This window comes from Rattus rattus, chromosome 3, assembly GCF_011064425.1.
Source record: "Rattus rattus isolate New Zealand chromosome 3, Rrattus_CSIRO_v1, whole genome shotgun sequence".
In the NCBI taxonomy this organism is placed as follows: Eukaryota; Metazoa; Chordata; class Mammalia; order Rodentia; family Muridae; genus Rattus; species Rattus rattus.
The window spans coordinates 220695552-220715611 of NC_046156.1; the positions used below are offsets into that span (position 1 = coordinate 220695552).

Here is a 20060-nt window from a genome sequence, read left to right on the forward strand (position 1 = left end):
CTATATAATCCTAAAGTTATTAGCTTTCTTTTAATTATATATCACCAAAATGCATCCTTATTTTTACCTATAAAAATAAATTTGTGAGGTAAAGCCACATCAAGCTTGAAAATGATGTTGGGACATATTACTCTCTGTGGCATCTGGATTTGAGAGGATTAGAAAATAATCCAATAAGCTTTCCACCATGATGCCATACACATCCTCACAGGAGAATGATCACTGCTGAAGAAAAGGCTTTCCTTACACATCAGTTTACAATTGGAGAGAGAGTTGCCATTTTCTTTGTGAAAACACTCCCTTTTAAACCACAAATGCATTTTTCTTTTTAAGTGAACTAATTCATGTAGCTGTGCTCAGAGCAGAAAACCATTTGAAATTTAGTACTCTGCAACTACAGAGAAGATCAGCTGCAAGGACACTACTGGTATCCTTGCTGCCTAAGCTACAGTATGTGAAAGACACTGTGTATGAAGGCAACCTGAAGTGAAAGTGGATACTGCATAAACCCTGCTTGGTAAAAGCATGTCTATGTGTACATGCATGTGCACATGTGTGTGCAAAGCATTTGTCACAGCAACACAAGATGTCACAGGAACTATTTAAACTTCACCGTGAAACAACAGGAAAACAGACTCATTGCCTTTGTCTTACTTCCTGCCTGTTTTTCAAGTGCAAAGGAGAAGTGAAAGAGCTGACAGGAAGCTGGCAGGAGGGCAGAGGAGGAGGAAAGTTCAGTAGAGTAAGCCTGGAAGGACATGCAGGGAGCTCCACAGAGTGCTTCCTCATCCCTGACAGATGCTTGTTAGGAAAAGCTGGAGATGGTGAATGTCAGACAGGGAGGAATAAGTACCAAATCCTTTACCAAACCCAATCTCCCTTGAAATACCCAGTCACTGGATCTGGGGCACGGGAAACTGCCATCTTTTGGTCCCTTCCCATCTCTCCCATTCCCCTAAGTCCTACTCAACTTATTTCCATAAAGGAGGTGAAGAAATCAGAAAACCATTAGTCTGCCATGTATGTGAAGCAGTGCAGGATAGGGCCAAGTCACCATGACTGCAGCATGGATGTGTAATGGGCCAAGACTGGAACAAATCACCATCACGGCAGCATATATGTGCAATGGGACATGAGATCCAGCACAACAGGTAAGACTTTCTCACCATCACAAAAATTACAAAAGGAAAGGAATCTTATTTGCTGCAAAACAGGTGGGATACTGCATGACACATGCATGAGACATGCACACCACCACTGACAAGTGAACCGCTTCAGATCTCATTCACATGTTGAGTCAAAGAACAGTTAACTCATAGAATTGAGAGAATGGTTGTTATAGAAAGGTGAGAGAGAAGGAAGATAGAGGTGACCGGGCTAATGGGTCAAACTTACCATTATATAGGCATTCTTGTGTTCTGCAGCTCAATAGGGCAAGTAACTATAGTTAGTATAACTTCCTGACACTCCAAAAGAGATGTGTTTCCCACACAAAGCCATGATCTATGTTCACAGTGATGGACATGCTAATTGCTTTGCTTTGACCAGTACTTATGGTGGGATTTCACATTATTTTTGTGCATGTATGTTGGTACACATATGGTACAGCATGTATGTGGAGGTCAGATGACAACTATCAGGAATATGTTATTTTCTTTGTAATGTGGATTCCAGGCATGGAATTCAAGTGGTCAGGCTCAGTAGCAGGTACCTTTACAAGCTGAGCCATCTCACTGTCTTTAATCACTATACATTGTTTACCTCCATCAAATTTATTATATATGTGTGTATATATCATTATTACATACTGTTTCATTTAAATTTTTAAAAAAGAAAGTTATAATTAAGAAAATGAAACAAATGCAGAAAAGTAAAAGCCAACAAAGGAGTGGGACCCAGCTTCAGCCTGCACCTGCTCAGCCTCACTGGGGCAGAGGACGCATGAGCCTGGCAAGAGCTCTGTGGTGACACAGGACTTGTCTCCAAGATCTATTCTGATCTCCAAAGATATTTTGGAGAACAGTCAGAATTCTAATTTGGTGCACTGAAAATATGATTCAAAGGCAGCTATGAAAACGCTGTATTATTCTTTTATTGAAAGCCATTTTACATTTTTATACAGGATCAAGAGTCATGCATGGCTTGAGGACATAGAAAAATATTATTTCTGTGTTGAGAGAAAACCTATTGATAAGTTTTAGAAATTGGCCACTTACCTTTTACCGGAGATGATAGTTTTTAGCATGCTCCATAAACATGCTGTAATTAAAAGTAAAATTTTTCAAAAGAGCGTTTGCATTCTGAACTCCTTAACTATGACTGTTTTGACTTCCTAACTATGATTGGCAAAATACTTTGCCAATCTAACCTTAAGCACTCAATATTTATATTTATATTTATATTTATATTTATATTTATATTTAAGGAACTGGAATATTTATAGAATTTTCTTGTTTTGCCTGATTTTGTAAGCAACATATGCTTTGGAGCTTAGCAGTCTTATTAGCCAGACATGGTAGAAATGCCTCTAATCTCTGAAGCAGGTTTCTGGCCAGTTCACACTAGCTACATGGCAAGACTGCCCCAGAAACCAAAGCAAGAAAACAAAAAGAGTAGGAGCTGTTGCAGTACAGAGATGACAGACTCCTTAGTGCTCAGGGGCTTGGCTTCCTCAGCCATTCTGCATGAATGCAAACTCAAAATCCTTCCTCCTCGCCAAAACACTTTTCAATACAAGCCTTTCTAAAGAGAACAAAGAAAAGCAAAATTACAAGTGAAGGGGGAAATGTGCTGGCATGTTAGTCCTTTCTGCCCTGGAAGCTCAAATAAATGTTTGCTCTCTCAGATCTTTCCATCTTTCATCCTTAGGAAAACAACTCCAAGCTTCACTGAGGTCTCTATTTCTTCCAGCCTCGCTCTTCTTAGGCTCATCTTGACCCACACCTCTGTATGTGCTGTAGAACTCTTTCCTCCACCCCTACATCCAGCCAGCCTTCCTTCCTTCCCTACCTCAAGCTCCGGCTCTACTATTAATCTAAGAGATCTCTAGATCTACTGATCTAGTTCTGAGTACATAACACACTCAAGCTCTTCTGTGCCTCTACAGATACACTTTCACCATCTCCCTGTGTCCAAATCCCAATCACACTGAAAAATAAGGCACAATGGACCATTTTCAAAATGCTGCCACCAAACCTCCAAGCTTCCTGTCTTCTTACATCCATACTGTTTCTGTCCACTTGCAATGGAAGAGGGATCTATCTTCTGCCTTGAGACTAACTGAGGTGACCTCCTACTAGTCTGTGCAAACCACACCAACCACAAACTTAAGGACTTATGCCATCAGTTATACTCACCTTCTCTGTTATGTTCATACTCTGCCTCTCCACCGGTTCTACCTCATCAACCCCAACAAGCAATATCCATTAAACAACACTTTTCCAATGACAAGGTCTTCTGATGTCATTTTTTTATACCCACACAACCACTTTCTTTTATTCTTGCATGAGATGAATTTTTTGACTATTGCTGTGACCACAACCCCCTTTTCACTTGCACTACACCCCACTAAATTCTGACTCTGATTCAAAGACTTAGTTCTCCTGGCTGGTACACACCAAGGAACTCCTGGTAAGTTCAAACCTACTCTGCTCCAGACAATTTGTACCAAGCACCGGTGTAGAATGAGGGGAGGGGAGAAGTGAGCTATGAACTCTCTTTGCCAGAAGTTGAATCTGATGGGTAAATTTAGGCCAATTATATAATTGATTTGGCCTATGAAGCTTTCGAAAACATATGAACAGCCCAAAACTCAGGAATCTTAAAACTTAGCATAAAAATTGAGCTTTTCTTTCTTTTTTGGGGGGGATTTTTAAATTTACATTTTAAATGTTATTCTCTTTCCAGGTTTGCCCTCCAGAGAACCCCCTATCCCATCCCCTCCTGCTTCTAAGAGGGTGCTCCTTCACCGACCCACCCAGTCCCTCCCACCTCCCCACCCCCGACATTCCCCTACAATGGGGCATCAAGCCTTGACAGGACCAAGGGTTTCTCCTCCCATTGATGCCCATCAAGGCCATCCTCTACTACATATTCTGATGGAGCCGTAGGTCCATCCCTGTGTATTCTTGGAATGGTGGTTTAGTTCCTGGGAGCTCTGGGCGGGGGGTCTGATTTGTTGATATTGTTCTTATGGGGTTGCAAGCCTCTTCAACTCCTTCAGTCCTTTCTCTAACTCCTCTAATGGGGACCCCATTCTTAGCTCAATGGTTGGCTGCAAGCATCCACCTCTGTATTTTTCAAACTCTGGCAAAGCCTCCCAGGAGACAGCTATATCAGGCTCCTGTCAGCATGCAGCTCTTGGCATCCACAATATTGTCTGGGTTTGGTATCTATATATAAAATGGATTCCCCCAAGTGGGGCAGTCTCTGTATGACCTTTCCTTCAGTCTCTGCTCCACACTTTGTCCTTGTGTTTCCTCCTGTGAGTATTTTTGTTACCTCATCTAAGAAGGTTAGAAGCATCCACATTTTGGTCTTCCTTCTTCTTGAGATTCAGGTGGTTTGTGAATTGTATCTTGGGTATTCAGAACTTTTGGGCTAATATCCACATATCAGTGAATGCATACTATGTGTGTTCTTTTGTGATTGGGTAACCTCACTTAGGATTTTCAAGTTCCATCCATTTGCCTAAGAATTTCATGAAGTCATTGCTTTTAATAGCTGAGTAATACTCCATTGTGTAGATCTACCACATTTTCTGTATCCATTCCTCTGTTGAAGGGCATCTGGGTTCTTTCCAGCTTCTGGCTATTATAAATAAGGCTGCTATGAACATAGTGGAACTTGTGTCCTTGTTATATGTTGGAGTATCACTTGGGTATATACCCAGGAGTGCTATAGCTGGGTCCTCATGTCGAGTTTTCTGAGGAACCTCCAGACTGATTTCCAGAGTGGTTACCAGCAACATTGTTGCAATCCCAGCAACAGTGTAGGAGTGTTCCTCTTTCTCATCTTCACCAGCATCTGTTGTCACCTGAGTTTTTGATCTTAGCATTCTGACTGGTGTGAGGCTGAATCTCAGAGCTTTTCATTCTTACTAAGGAATGTAAAAACTGTCACTTCTGCCTTGAGTGACAAGGACAGCTAAAGGGGGAATAAACATGAACTCCATGGTTTACTATGGAATGACTACATTCTTTGCCCACTATCCTTGCTTTCATAGCCTTGTGGACTATGTGGAGTTTTGAGTTTTGAGATCCCTGCTATAAATTAATAGTCACCTATAGAAATACGAATTTAAGAAAAAACAAATGAAACTGACTTTAATATTTTACTTAACTTAACCCAAATATTGGAACATACAATCAATAAAAAGCTTAGTGCTGATACATTTCACATTCTTTTCTTTGTGCTAAGCTTTTAACATTTGTTGTGCACACTGTTGTATAACAGCATAATCTGAATGACTGCATTTCCAGAGCTCAACAAGCAAATGTGATGAAAGCAAAGGTCATTAACCACTAAGTGCTGCAGACTTTCTGGAGGGAGACTTTGCTGTCCTGTAGTTAGGTTCACAAATGCAGAGGGGTCACTGTGGGTATCAATGAGCTCTACATGACCTCTGCTTCACGCATCAAGTATTCAGTCATTTTAAAAGGTGGCAGAATAGGTTTTTGAAGACAGGACTGATGGTCAAATTTGAGATCTTACTCTGAGTTACGGTTAAAAAAGATGTAGATTCTAAAACAGAGATATCATTCTGATGGTGAGCATAGGATGGATACAAAAGGAGACTGTTAAGTAGACAGGAAGCCCAGACAAGAGTTCAGGAGGAATAACAGAAGTGAGCAGGTCTGAGCAGAACTCACTCTTCAGAGCACAGCTGACAGCTGGACGGCAGGAATCGGGAATATAGACATGAAGAAGCAGTACCAGAAGCCAGGGGCTCAGATGAGTAAGCAGATGCCACAGGTCAGTGACTGCACCAGCAGATATCCCCTGAGCCACCACATAGCCACCACTCAGTAGGATGACGGACTCCCTCGTGTCTGAAGATAACAACCAGAATTAACATCCAAGCTAAGGCAAAGCAGAGATGTCATCTGAAGAAGAGGAATAGCCAATATATCTGCCATGATTAAAAGGACTTGGCTTCAGAGAGGCAAGTAGTCCATTAAACAGTAAAGTAATTCAGAAGTTTTTCCAGAGACCTAATCATTGAATCCAGCCTTCCCATTAATCCCTTCACTCAGAAAACCACTTCCTGGTCTGTTGTATAATATCAGTTTATAGGTCAGCTGTATGCATTAAGGGCTTCCAAATCAACCTGTGGTTATGCTAGTGAGGGTATGGGAGGTACGGTTGAGGCTTCAGCAAACTAAATTTCAGTTGCTCCTAATAAAGAGGATGACAACCAGAGCAAGTGATGGTAGGAAGATGCCATGACCTTTAAACTACCCAAAGGACCACATGTCTATTACAATTGTTTACATTTACATGGGAATGAGAAAGCTAGCATAAAATATTTCAACTGATATTTCACAATTGAAAAAAAAATCCCCCTTAAAAGAAAGTGGTGGATCTCGTACTTTCATTGTATTGGAAATACAGGTTTTCATCCTATAAGTAAAAATCGAATACAAATCATTAGAAACATTAAGAAAATTATAACCTGGTATTTTTTATAATAAAATCTATAGGGTTTGGAGAGATAGGTCATTGGGAAAACATTTTCCAGGCAAGCACAACAACCCGGAACCCATTTAAAAACAGACACTATCACAGCAGTCCTATAATGAGATGGATGGTAGGGACAGGAGGATCTCTGCAAGCTCGAAGGGCAGCTAGCCTGGCTCATGAAGCACTGAACAAGGGACCTTGTTATAAACAAGGCAGACATAGGAGACTGAAGCCTAAGACTGTCTTCTCACCTCCAAGCACATGCTGTGCCACAGGTACCCTTGTAGGCATGCATACACATAAGTGCACACACATACACTCACAGATACACACACACACACACACACACACACACACACACTCTCACACACTCACACACTCTCACACACTCACACATACACACTCACACACACAAACACTCACACACATTTCCAAAATATCTTAATGAAAACAAACTGCTGTATATTCAAAGAAGAAAACATCTTTGAGTAGAAACTTACTTTGTTGAAGGAGACTAATCACTGCCCGCACTAGCTCTTATGGAAAGCAATATGAGTCAGAAGAAAGGTCAGTGGTGGCAAGGCACGTGAAGCCAGTGATGCAGGAAATTAGACAGTATTGTCCATGGTACCAGCAAATAAGAAAATAGCTAAGAATATTTGCAAAATAAACAAATAGCACATGAAAAGATCATCTCATTCTCATTTGATAACTTTAAAGAGGTGCACCGGCACCATATATAGTTTATTGTGATTTTATGAAGATAAGCCTGTATACAACACATCTGTTGTTAAAATCTATTTCACTTATATTAAACAAATCCCCAAACCATTATCCAAGTAATGAGCCTCAATTGTCAAGGAATTCCCCTCCACACATTGGGTTTATATTTGGCTTACCAAGAAAAGAAAGTATGCCTTTGTAGCCAATGAAAAAGTCGAAACGAACAGTGTCTGATATAAAAGTATAGGCTCTGCCTATCTCTGCTAATCCTGAATCTGAGCTGAGGTGTTCAGGCACAAACACTCAGGCAGAGTGACATGGAACTACGGCACTTGATGCACAGTACTTTGACTGAGTGTTCAGAAGCCAGGTGGCAGTGGCCCTCCCTTGCCATGCAGACAATAGCTACCAGGAGTGTCTCATACCATCATGCACTACATTTCAAAATCATTTTGGCCACTGCATTTTTTACTGTTGCTGAAATTTCCATGACCCTCACGATCAGTTATGTCATGACCCAGTTCAATATACTGGAACCTAAACATGCTATTTACTCTTCATGAATTTAGGGTTTGTAAAAGTCTCACACTATGTTCCCTTAGAGTGGCAAAGGCATTGGGACTTTTGTGTACACAGTTATTCCTTATTTTCATTCTTTTCTAAGAAGTGGGGGTGGCATGTCTTATTTTTTAAATTAATATATGAATTCTCTTTTCTTCCTTCACGTGCTCATTTATGCTTCTATGATGACTACACACTCACTAAAACTTACAAATATTTTACGACTGAAATTGTGGTATCACCAGTACTACCTCAGTTTATCTTGACTTTTTTTTAAATCATTGCATGTGAAATACTTACCATATCAAACTAAATGAGAACTGATGAAGCCCCATTCATTCATTTTCTGCCATGCATTATTGCAAGGGCAGAACCCACAAGCCTCAGGCTGCTCAGAATTACTGACAACCACAGTCAGTGGCTGCATGTCAGACCAGTCTCACAGACCTAAACACTTTCCTGTGCAGGTTACGGTCCAGCGATTTGCCAGGGACTCAAGGTACCCACATAAGGTTGGAGGGACATGGTAGGCCCCTGTACTTGAAAACAGCACTAATGTCATAGCAGCTTCAGGGAACTCCAGACTGGACCCTTGTCCTCTGATTCTGAAGCCAAGCCACATCCCACCTTGACTTTCTTCATGGAATTACCCTGATAAAACTGCTTTAAGGAGATTGACTTTTAACATTATTAGATTTCTCGCTGGGCTTGGTCATTTACATTAGGAATTACTGTTTTAAAATCTGTGCCTTCCACAAGATTAAGCTATGTTCTTTGAATATTTAAAATACCTGAAAAACATTAACCTAAGTAATATTTAATATAAGCTATTAAAAAGCAGGATGTGCTTTACCTATAATCTTGAAAACATCCTCGGACATGTGTTGGACTTTCACCTAAATAGGCATGAAGACTCTTTGTGCTGTGCTTCAAAGCATTCCCACCACACACTGAATAGTTTACCCACCTCCCTTCAAAATAAGTTTTCTCTCTGTGTGAGCAATTTCAATAAAATTTTACTTAAAAAAGAAAAAGAGCAATAAAGGTTTAACATTTATAAATACTACGGGCTTTCACTGAGATACTAAAAGTCCCAATATACTCATTCCTTGGTTCTTCTCAAAATACTGACATTCTGAGTCTAGCAAAATATAATTTTAGTAACTCATCAAGAGAGAGTACATAAAATTGGCATATTTTTGATGGGTACACAAATTGAGAAAGCATCTTTCACAACTGTGTTATAGAAAATGGAAGGCATCTGGTATGACAGTATGGCCCAAAGTATGAACAAGAATCAGCAGAAAGGGCGGGTCCCCCTCCCTCTCTCCCTCCCTCCCTCGCTTTCTTTCCTTCTTCATGTCAAAGCAGAACATTTGTAATAATAAAGGAGGAGGTTAAGTCTGTTAATGTTACAGAGAAGCGGAGACGTCGCTCAGGGCGCAGGAGGCAGAGACGGCGGTTTGCTCATTTAATCCTTGTGCATGTGGCTGCTGAATCTTTTTCCCCAGCAGTCCAAAGCGGAGGTTTTTTTTTTTTTTTTTTTTTTTTAACTTTTGCTTAACATCTCTACCCAGTGTCAGAATGTAGGCACAGACGTTGTTGGGGCCTCATGTAGGGCTGGGGGTGGAGAAGTGGGGAGTGTGTTGGAGAACATGGCTAATGCCAGGAACAAGCAGAAAAGATGACAAATTTTCAAGAATTTGCCCAGTTTTACAATGAGCGGTACAATGGTGATCTGGATGCTGCTTTCCAACGGCTTTCACTGTCTCATCTCCTGTGTGTCCCCACCTACACTGGTGACCAGAAAACAAAGTTACCTCTGCTCTCTCCTCCCCATGTCCATGTGCTCTGGAGATGAGAAGCTGAGGGGCAAGAAACGCCCCCAACTCCCGCCCCAGACACATTTGGAAAGGCAGGTGCCCTGGGCACCTTAAAGAATTCAGTTCCAGCTTTCAATTCCCTTTCTTCTCTTTCCTATTTGGAGGTTGGTTCAGCTCCTTTCAGTTGAAGAAAAGGGTATCTAAAAGATTACAGGCTACTCTCTCCTTCATTGATCAGAGGATTTATGAAACATACCTGAATGGCATAGAGGTTCTCCAGTGCTCCGAGAAAAAGGCCCCACAAAGAGCAAAGGCTGGGGGCCGTGCCTGGGGACCTGGCCATCCCCTTAGAGCTCTTTACTTTGCCTACCCTCCACCGTTCACCCATTAATTTTTTTAGCTTTATTTCAAATGTAAAAGCATTCCTCTAAGGTCTATATTGAAATGCTGGTTCTTTGCACTGAAAAGCTTCTTTAGAAATATAAAAGACTAACATGGGACTTTTAAATGTGTAAGATGTGCAACAACGCATCAGAGACCAATTTAGAAATTAATACAGATGATCTGTGGTAGAATTGTGATGGTGTGTGTTGGGGGGGTGTTACAACACATGCAGGCTTGTATGCCTCTACTATTAAACGGCTGGAAGTCATCCCAAAACTTGAGGTTTAGAAAGATTCTGACCACTGACAACCACATACCTATCTGTGTTGCTTACATACTGTCCTGGAAAAGTCACTTAACTTCTCTGGGTTTTAGCTTCTAATCTGTAAGCTGACAGGAACTTCTCCATCTTTGCAGTGAATATTATGCACCCACACATTGTATTAGCATGGCCTCCAAAACAGCCTAGATTGTTCCTACACAAAAGTCATATTTGTGTTTTAAAAGAAAAGTTGATAGTTTCATAATGTTTTTGGTTTTTTAAAAGTGGAGGGGGCCCACACAAAGATGAATTCTGCACTCTGTTTTTTGCTTTGAAAATATCTTAGTTTAATGGGCTGCAAAATAACTTCATAAATTAACTTTCACTATAACATGATAGGTATCTTCCAAAATAATTCTATTAGTATGTGTGGCTCTAAAAGTTAGGAAAGATAAAATATCAAATCAATCTCTGAACCTTAATATAAACATGCACTAGAAACTCACTATTCCTGGCTGTCAATATGAACATATCTGGAATTAACTAAAACCAGAATGACAAATGACTGGGTATACCTGTGAGGGTCTTTTCTTAATTAAATCCTCTGAAGTGGGAAGACCCACTTCTAATCCAGATCTTGGAAGTGGGAAGAACCACCTTTAATCCACTTCTTTGAGATGAGGAAATCCACCTTAATCAGAACCACATCTTCTGCTGGCAGCCCATATAAGGACACAGAAAAAGGAAGTTGGATCTCTTTTTGACTGCTTGCTCTTACTCTTGCTAGCAAATCCATTCCTTCACTGGCATTAGAGCCAACGTCTTCAAGACTCGTGCACACTGTAGACACTGAGACATCCAACCTCTTGGACTGAACAACTAGTGGATTCTTGGACCTTCTATTAATAGGAAGCCATGCTGGACTTGCTGGAGCACAGCCTGTAAGCCTCCTTTATTCATTCTTTAAGTTCTGTCCAATATATATACTTAATTTTTAATCACCTTAAAAACACTTCCACTTAGGGTTGGGGATTTAGCTCAGTGGTAGAGCACTTGCCTAGCAAGCACAAGGCCCTGGGTTCGGTCCCCAGCTCTGAAAAAAAAAAAAAAAAAAAAAAGAAAAAAAAAAAACACTTCCACTTGCTTTTGAATTTTAAAAAAGCAAAGAAAGAAAAGAGTTGTATTCAGGTCTATTTAAGACAATAGAGGGTAAAGTTGTTCGGCTTTCTCTGTCAATGATGTGTATACCTAATCTGATATGACAAGCTGTGTCTGAAACATCAAGTATTTGCTAGACAGAAAAAGTAATTAACTGATTTCTGTCCTACCCGCCCCCCTAGAAACTACATTTTAAAAGTAATAGAAAAGCTATACAGTTTTTCTGAGCTCTTCTCTCGCATAATCGAGGGGTAAAATTTCAGCTAATGATCGAATGTTTCTTTTCTGGCTAACTATTTTTCTACTTACAGTAGTATCATTCACTTAACATGATCAAAACTACAGAGATGAGAGTGTAATAAGCTTAAGCAGCACTAAGAGAAAACAATTACTTTAGCTCCCTCGTAGAATCGAATATTTGAAATATGAGGAACATTTATAAAAGGAAGATTCCCTCTTAAAAATAGGAGCAAGCACAGCCCTTGATGACTTAAAACTCCTATTAAAACAATGAAAAACAGGGCTGGAGAGATGGCTCCGTGGTTAAGAGCACCGACTGCTCTTTCTGAGGTCCTGAGTTCAATTCCCAGCAACCGCATGGTGGCTCACAACCATCTGTAATGAGATCTGATGCCCTCTTCTGGTGTGTCTGAAGGCAGCTACAGTGTACTCATATACAATAAATAAAATCTTTAAAAAATTAAAAAAAACAATGAAAAACAGAACAAAACAAACAAACAAACAAAAACCCCAAAAAACCAAAAACGCTTGTATGAGTAGTGCTTCTGGTGACTACTAACTTTAGGCCATAGGGAATACATCTGCTTTATTCACTCGGATCCTGCCCTCCTCCTCCTCCCCCGAGAGAAGTGCAGTAGAAAGTTTCAAGAAGAGAATACCAAGAAGTTAGCAAATTTCTGCAATAAATCTTCAGCTAAGCCATAACTTCATCTTTCCGCAATTCTATGCCCACTGCTACAGACAGTGGCCCTTCAAACCGTTGCGATTTCCTTTCATAAATTTGGGGGGGGGGAGTTAGCTTTTTCTTTTGCCAAGAAAAATACTTCTTCGGGCATCTTTCAGCCAAAAAGCAGCCAAACTACCTTGAAACTTTTCTTTAGCTGTGTGTTAGCTACCCAAAGTGCTTTTGGCCACAGGTGTCATTATAACAAAGTCAAGTCAGGGTTCAAGTCTGAACTGTTATTACTAAACCCTAGCGAAAAGTCTTTGCTCCATTTCAGCTAGTTACTAGCCACGCCCGCACACACGGACACACACGGACACACACGGACACACACACACACACACACACACACACACACACACACACACACACCCTGAAATTGGAGGCGTGGCCCTTAAGCTCGCCCGGTGGTTGGCCCTCTGGCACTCACCTGGCTGCAGCCAAGCTCTTCGCCCTTCTGCAGAGACTGGGGCTCGGCAGGACCCCGAGCGGGTTCTGCGGGAGGTGGCGCTGGTTCCAGTAACTGCTCCAGGCACGCGGTTCCGGGCAGAGAGGAGCTCTTTTGGTGGCACAGGTGCGCCTCAGGGCTCCCACGCCGTGTACCCTCATCTCGGATGCGGTCCCCCCTCGGGGGCGGTTGGGGAGAAGAGGACAGGGAGGATGAGGCAGAAGAAGAAGGAGCTGAGTCCGGAGAGCGTCCGCCAGGAGGCGTCACTCCGACTGTCCCCGCGGCTGTAGAGGACCCTTTAGCCACCGGCAGCAGATGTTCCCGTAGGCGGCGGCGCAGCGTGGACCCCTGCTCTGCTCTGCCTGCTCCGCCAGGCTCCAGGGGCTCCGGTGAGGAGCAGCACAGGTTGGGCTGCGAGGAAGAGAACACTCGGTCCAGCACTTGCTTTCGCTTCTTGAAGCCGCTCCACCTGCTGCCAGTACTCCCCGCGTCCTGCGTGGTCTTCGGGGGCGGCAGGGATGGGGTCGGAGTGGCCGCAGTGCGGCGCTCGGGGCCCCCAGCGCGCCCGCCTCCGCCGCCCTTGCCCTTGCCCACCCCCAGCTGCAGGTTCTTCCAGAGCCGGGCCTGGAAGGAGGGGGACACGGCCCGCTCGGGCTCGCCAGCCGCCGCACCCCGAGGCTCCATCCTCCAAGCTGGGCACCTCCGCTCCCCACCTACTGCTTCTCTTCCCTCTCGGGCTGAGCGTCCTCCGGGAGCGTGGAGGCGGCGGCGGCGGCCAGCACAGCAGCACAAGCCGGGAGCGTCCAGCGGCTTCAGGCCAGCTCAGAGCAAAGCGGCTGCGGAGGCCCTCCCGCCACGGGGCGCCGCCGCCTCTGAGGGTCGCACCTGCCAGGCCCGGCTGGCGCCGTCACTGCGCGCCCCCGGCGTCTGCAAAGTTTTGAGCACCGAACTCCGTGGTTCCAGACCACTAAGCGCCCCCAGGCCGCACCCTGGCTCCCCCTCGGCCACCGCAGGAGCACGCAAACTGCGCGCGGGCCGGCACAGACTTCCAGCTGCACTGGGGACCACACCCGCGCCCTCAGGCCAGCACCTGTCAGCAGCAGAGGCGGCCGTCTCCAAACTGTGCGCGCACGCGGCTCACACGACTGGGCGCGTCCTGCCGTAGACGTCGGGGACCAGCAGCCTTGGCTAAACCTCCTGGGACCATTTTCTCCAGCTCCTAGGTAGGAGGGCACGCAAGAGCGAGATAGAGCTGCATAGGGCCGGGAACCCACTTGATCTGAGTGTGGATCTACAGTCGCACGCACAGCTTGCTTTAGGACAGATGAAACCTGCTTGAGCGGATCAGAAGTGCATCCGAGTGGAGTGCACCTCTGCGTCCCTGGTGGGTCCCTCAGGGAACCAAGTATACATGCAGCGGGTAGCAAACCTCTCCAAATGCTGAGGCCAAATATCATCTGGTTGGACAAATTGGGCACAAGAGGAGAGTTTGATTTCTTCTGTCTTGACTTCATCATCGTCCACACTCCACGCTCTTTGTAATAATAATCAGGAACAGTTCCCAGAACCTGATAAAAAGCTAACCCTTAAAGCAAGTCTCAGGGACAATTCACTTGAACAGAGATGGGAAAATTATTACTGCCTGTGACCCTATTCAGAACTCAGACTTATACTTTTAACTTGAGCAGATTTTTCTTTAGTTATTTCTTTCAGTTTGTTAGAGAACTGATTTTTTTTTTAAAAAAAACACCATCTAGATTTTGCTTCTCCCCAAATCTATGCATCTAAGATCTTGTGACTCCATTAGCTCTAAAAGTGCCCTTCCCTCCTCCACTGCACCTTCCCTAGAAGCTTCAGCACAATACTGTTTGTTTTGTTTTCTTTGTTTTTAATCATTTTCAATCATTCCATTCACTTATGTCTCAAATGATGTCCCACTTCCAGATTAGCCCCTCCACCAACCCCCATCCCATGATATCCCAATCCCGGTTACCCCTCTACGGCTCCCCCGCATCTGCCCTGCTCTTTGCCTGTAGGAGTGCTCCACCATCCACCCACACTCTCTGCCCCACTGCTCCAGCATTCCCCAAGCCATTCTCTGCTACACATGTATCTGGATCCCTCCAGGTACACTCCTTGGTTGGTGATCTAGACTCTGAGAGAACTGGGTGGTCAGGCCAGCCTAAGTTGTTCTTCCAATGGGGTTGCAATCCCCCTCTGTTCCTCCAGTCTTTCTGCCAGCTCCATGTACCAGGGTCCCCACGCTCAGTCTAACTCCAAGCAATCACATTGATCAGATGCTGGCCTGACTTCCTCAAGAACCACCACTCTAGGTTCCTGTCAGCAAGAACAACAACAGTGTTGGGTTTGGTATCTTCAGACATCCTGGATCCCCAGATAGGACAGTCCCTGGTTGACTCTTCCTTCAGTCTCTGTTCATTTTTTTCGTCCCTATTCTTACTTTGGACAGGAACTTTTCTGGGTTAAAAACTTTGAGATGGGTGGGTTGCCCCATCCCTTGAACAGGGGCCACGCCTATCTATGGGAGGTGGTCTCAATAGGTCCTATCTGCCCCCTTCTCTGTGCGCATTTTGGCTAAAGTCATCCCCATTGTGACCTGGGAGCCTCATGTTTCCCTGGTATCTGGGACCCTCTGGTAGCTATCCCCAGTTCCTCATCCCCCTGCTTCATATTTTTGTTCGACTTTCTGTACCTCTCTCACATCTCCTCCAATTCCTGATACTGTCACCCTTATTTCCTCCCCCTCCTTTCTCCCTCCCGTCCTCCTCTCCCTCCACCTCCCACAATCGATTACTTAGAGTAGGCATTCTCTTTTCTTTCTGGCCAGTGATTTGCCCTGAAGGTGTGGTCAGTCTGACTTAATTTTTCTTATCTAGCTAACATTTAGTGAGATCTACTATGTGGCAGATATTGGGATTAGCACTGGAGAAACAGTTGTGATCATGTAGGGGATCCTTGAGTTGGGTCCAGGAGAGTAAGACAATAAATAGAGTTTTTAAAAGATATTTATATTTATAGATTTTTTAAAAGACTATATCTGGGTTGCTATAATACATCTCATTAAATTTGAGTTTCAAACAAATCACAATAATTCTTAGTATATGCACATCCCACATATTCCAGAGAGCAAAGACCAAGAGGTTCTAGTTGTTTATCCAAAATCATATTTTACTAGGTATCTTATACCTTTGCTGAATCTAATAAGACTATATTTAGTGTAAAAAACAAAAAGTCTCTCCGAGAAGTCAAAGTTTGAGATGATACTATAAAGGGACAAAGAACCAGCCATTGAAAACTGAATATAGTGTTCCAGGCAGAAAAACAGCAGAAGTCAAAGCCCTGAGGGAGGGAGCAGCCTAAAGAGGCTTTTTTACAGAGAGACAGAAATTGTTCCAAAGAAAGGTGGGAATGGCTGGTCCATTTAGAATGCACAGTCTTCATAAGGTTAATCCCATTGAGGGATTTGAAGTTGCTGTAAATTCAATTGGGAACCATTTGGGTATCCCCAACTCATGGTCCACAAACTGCATGCAATCCAGGATACCTATAAATGCACCCAACTTAAAAGAACTTTTAAAGTTGATTGCATGGTTCCTGACATGAACTTTGCAGGTGACAATGGTGTGTCCCAATGTCAAAAGGTGGACATGTCTGCTAGAGTAGTTTTAAACATGGAAATCATGTGATTTACTATACTTCCTGGTGCCCTGCATATAATTGGGATTATTGTTCGAACTTTATGAACATCATGCTTTGGGGGAAAGGCAAAAACAATGATTTCTAAGAGGTATCAGTTGAGGAAATGAAGGTGTAGGAAGTTCCCAGTGAATACTGATGGGCCACACCTGTGTACTGACTAAGTAAATGGCTACATGAGTCTCCATGTGAAATAGAAATGAATAGGGAGGCAAAGTTTAGAACAGAGGCAGAAGGAACACCCATTCAGAGCCTGCCCCACATGTGGCCCATACATATACAGCCACCCAATTAGATAAGATGGATGAAGCAAAGAAGTGCAGGCCAACAGGAACCGGATGTAGATCTCTCCTGAGAAACACAGCCAGAATACAGCAAATACAGAGGCGAATGCCAGCAGCAAACCACTGAACTGAGAATGGGACCCCCATTGAAGGAATCAGAGAAAGAACTGGAAGAGCTTGAAGGGGCTCGAGACCCCATATGAACAACAATGCCAACCAACCAGAGCTTCCAGGGACTAAGCCACTACCTAAAGACTATACATGAACTGACCCTGGGCTCCAACCTCATAGGTAGCAATGAATATCCTAGTAAGGGCACCAGTGGGAGGGGAAGCCCTGGGTCCTGCTAAGACTGAACCCCCAGTGAAGGTGATTGTTGGGGGGAGGGTGGTAATGGGGGGAGGATGGGGAGGGAAGGGTTAGGGGATGTTGGCCGGAAACCGGGAAGGGAATAACAATCGAAATGTAAATAAGAAATACTCAAGTTAATAAAAGATGGAGAAAAATCCAATTAAAAAAAAAAGAAAAAGGAGAAATAAATACAGCCACATTCACATACACATATGTATGTACACATAAAACTGATGAAATCTGAGAGATCAGTGAGTTTTAACAGCTTCCATTTCCTAGGCTTGGTTTGTCCTATAGCTACCTATGACAGCATTGGGTGTAACTGAATGATGTTCACAAGGGAACATTTGAAACTTAATCTGAGTATTTTGAAATATAAAGTATATATTAAAAGTAAAAAGTAAAACTTTTTTTTACTGCTGACTGTTTGTACTTTCACAAACCATTAAAGTTACAGTAGAGGCAGAGGTAGAAGAGGTAGAAGAGGAGGATAAATCACTAATGATAGTAAGAGTAAGAGCAGCTACCACTTACCAAAACTTCATGCAATTGTCATGTTGTAACTCACAGACAACTCTACACAATATAAAGTGGTTACTTTATAGTTATGGCCTTTAAATAGTACATGTAGTGGACGCTGTCAGTATGTTTTTCTATTTTTTCTTCTATCTATTCTTATCTTTACCTATAGTGGAGAAGACTAGGCAGCTCATGGCTGATAAGGAACAGACTCACTCTCCTTTGGGAACACGGTTATTGTTAAGCCTAGGTAAAGTGTTAACGCCTAAATAACTGTTTCCTTGCTAGCCTATCATTATAAGGAAACTTTCTCATGTTTCTAGCTAACCTTCTCATGCTCAAATTGATTACATAGTCTGTTCTGTTCTGTGCTTTGGAAAGCAATCACGATAAAAGTCAGTAGAACTGCTTTGTATCGTTACCCACAATAAGCTTGGACCTGAACCAACCACCCAGCAGCAGCTTCTGCACCTATGTATACGCTTTTATGGTATAAGCTGCCCCTGGGATGGATCCCAGTATAACAGAAACACCTTCACCAATATAAGAAAATATTTGGAGTAAGACTTGCATTTTGAGTACTGGTCAAGTAAAGTTTAAGTTCCCAAACCTCCCTGGGAACTGAAGAAAAAAGGGGGGAGGGCAGCATGTATGTGGGCACCTGACATCCTGGCTGGAAAGTTAAGACATGAATGTTAGACAAGTCCCATCTTGGTAGACAAGTTAGGACATGAACATTAGAGAAGGCAAGTCCCCTGCCACCATTGAATACCCCAACCAATGGGAGCAGGATAATTATACAACAAAGACATGTTCCTAAGAAAATCTCCCTACACCTAAATCCTGATTGGTGGACTAACTTGACACAGATGTTTGTAGATCTCAGGCTTTAAAAGCCCTGTAGGACCTCAACTTTGTGTCATAGTTCAGTTCCCAAATCTGGACCATGGCCCTGGTCAATCAGTTCTGGGAGCATGCTCAATAAGATATATACTAGTATATTGCCCATACAACAATGGCTAGCCTTACACCCATGCCCATGTGGATAGCAGTAGTTGGGATTAGGGAGTTTGTAATGATTTGTATATGCCTGGCCCAGGGAGTGGCACTATTTGGAAGTGTGGCCTTGTGGGAGTAGGTGTATCATTGTGGGCATGGGCTTTAAGACCCTCTTCCTAGCTTCCTGGAAGTCAGTCTTCCACTAGCAGCCTTCAGATGAAGATGTAGAACTCTCAGCTCTGTCTGCACCATGCCTGCCCGGATGCTGCCATGCTCTCCACTTGATAATAGATGGAACCCCTAAACCTGTAAGCTAGAACTGATTAAATGCTGTCCTTTATAAAACTTGCATTAATCATGGTGTCTGTTCACAGAAGTAAAGCCCTAACTAAGTTAGAGTTATAAATAAGATTTTTTTTAAGAACATGAAGTTGGGTTAACAACATGGTCTAAGGCACTAGAGGGAGCTGGAGGGAGCTGGTGGTGGAAGACTATGATTAAAATGCATTGTATAAATATGTGGAATTTGGAAAGGATACATTTAAAATATTATTTTAAAAATGCTTTGATTGAATTCTGTATATGTATATATGTATACATGTACATACATGTACATGTATGTGTACATATATATAACACTTCTCTAGAGATATAAATTCTTTCACATGGTTTGAAAGAACATGTACAACTTTCTGAAGTACCTGAAACAGACTATAAAAAGTCCTTTACAACCTAAATAGCATATAATATCTTATTATATTAGGAGATGATTCTAGCAAAAAAATCAATAGCATGAACAGAAAGTGAGGAGCTCCATAAATAGAGTGCTTGTTGAACAAGCATGAGGACCTGAGTTCAGATTCCCAGCACTCACATGAAAATCCTGGTGTGGCAATAAGTACTTGTGTGGGAGGCAGGCTGTGAAAGGTACCCTGATTTTTGGTCGAGATAGTTCGAATCCCCATGGACCCTTAAAAGGTACGGCAGGTGCACTCCCAGTCTCTTAGATAAAGACATCCCCCCACAGACCTCTGTAGAAAGGTTTGAGACAGACCAGTCACATAGGGCATTGCCCCCAAGCCCCTCCTCCACAAGCCCTCCTCCACAGGTGAAGATGTGACCACAGGTCATGTAGGCTCAAGACAGATCAGTTGTAGATCAGGACCACACCCCTGAATATGTAGGT

The 20060-nt window shown here is 43.0% G+C and overlaps 1 protein-coding gene across 1 annotated transcript in view; it reads right to left on the reverse strand.

Annotated features, from left to right (window-relative positions):
- The window catches only part of Mctp1 (multiple C2 and transmembrane domain containing 1), an 865685-nt gene extending 851780 nt beyond the window's left edge, over nucleotides 1-13905 (reverse strand). The window contains exon 1 of the mRNA XM_032897068.1: nucleotides 12987-13905. Within this exon, the coding sequence (XP_032752959.1) occupies nucleotides 12987-13688 (702 nt within the window). The 5' untranslated portion in view covers nucleotides 13689-13905. The remainder of the gene's footprint in view (nucleotides 1-12986) is intronic.
- Nucleotides 13906-20060: the final 6155 nt, after the last annotated feature.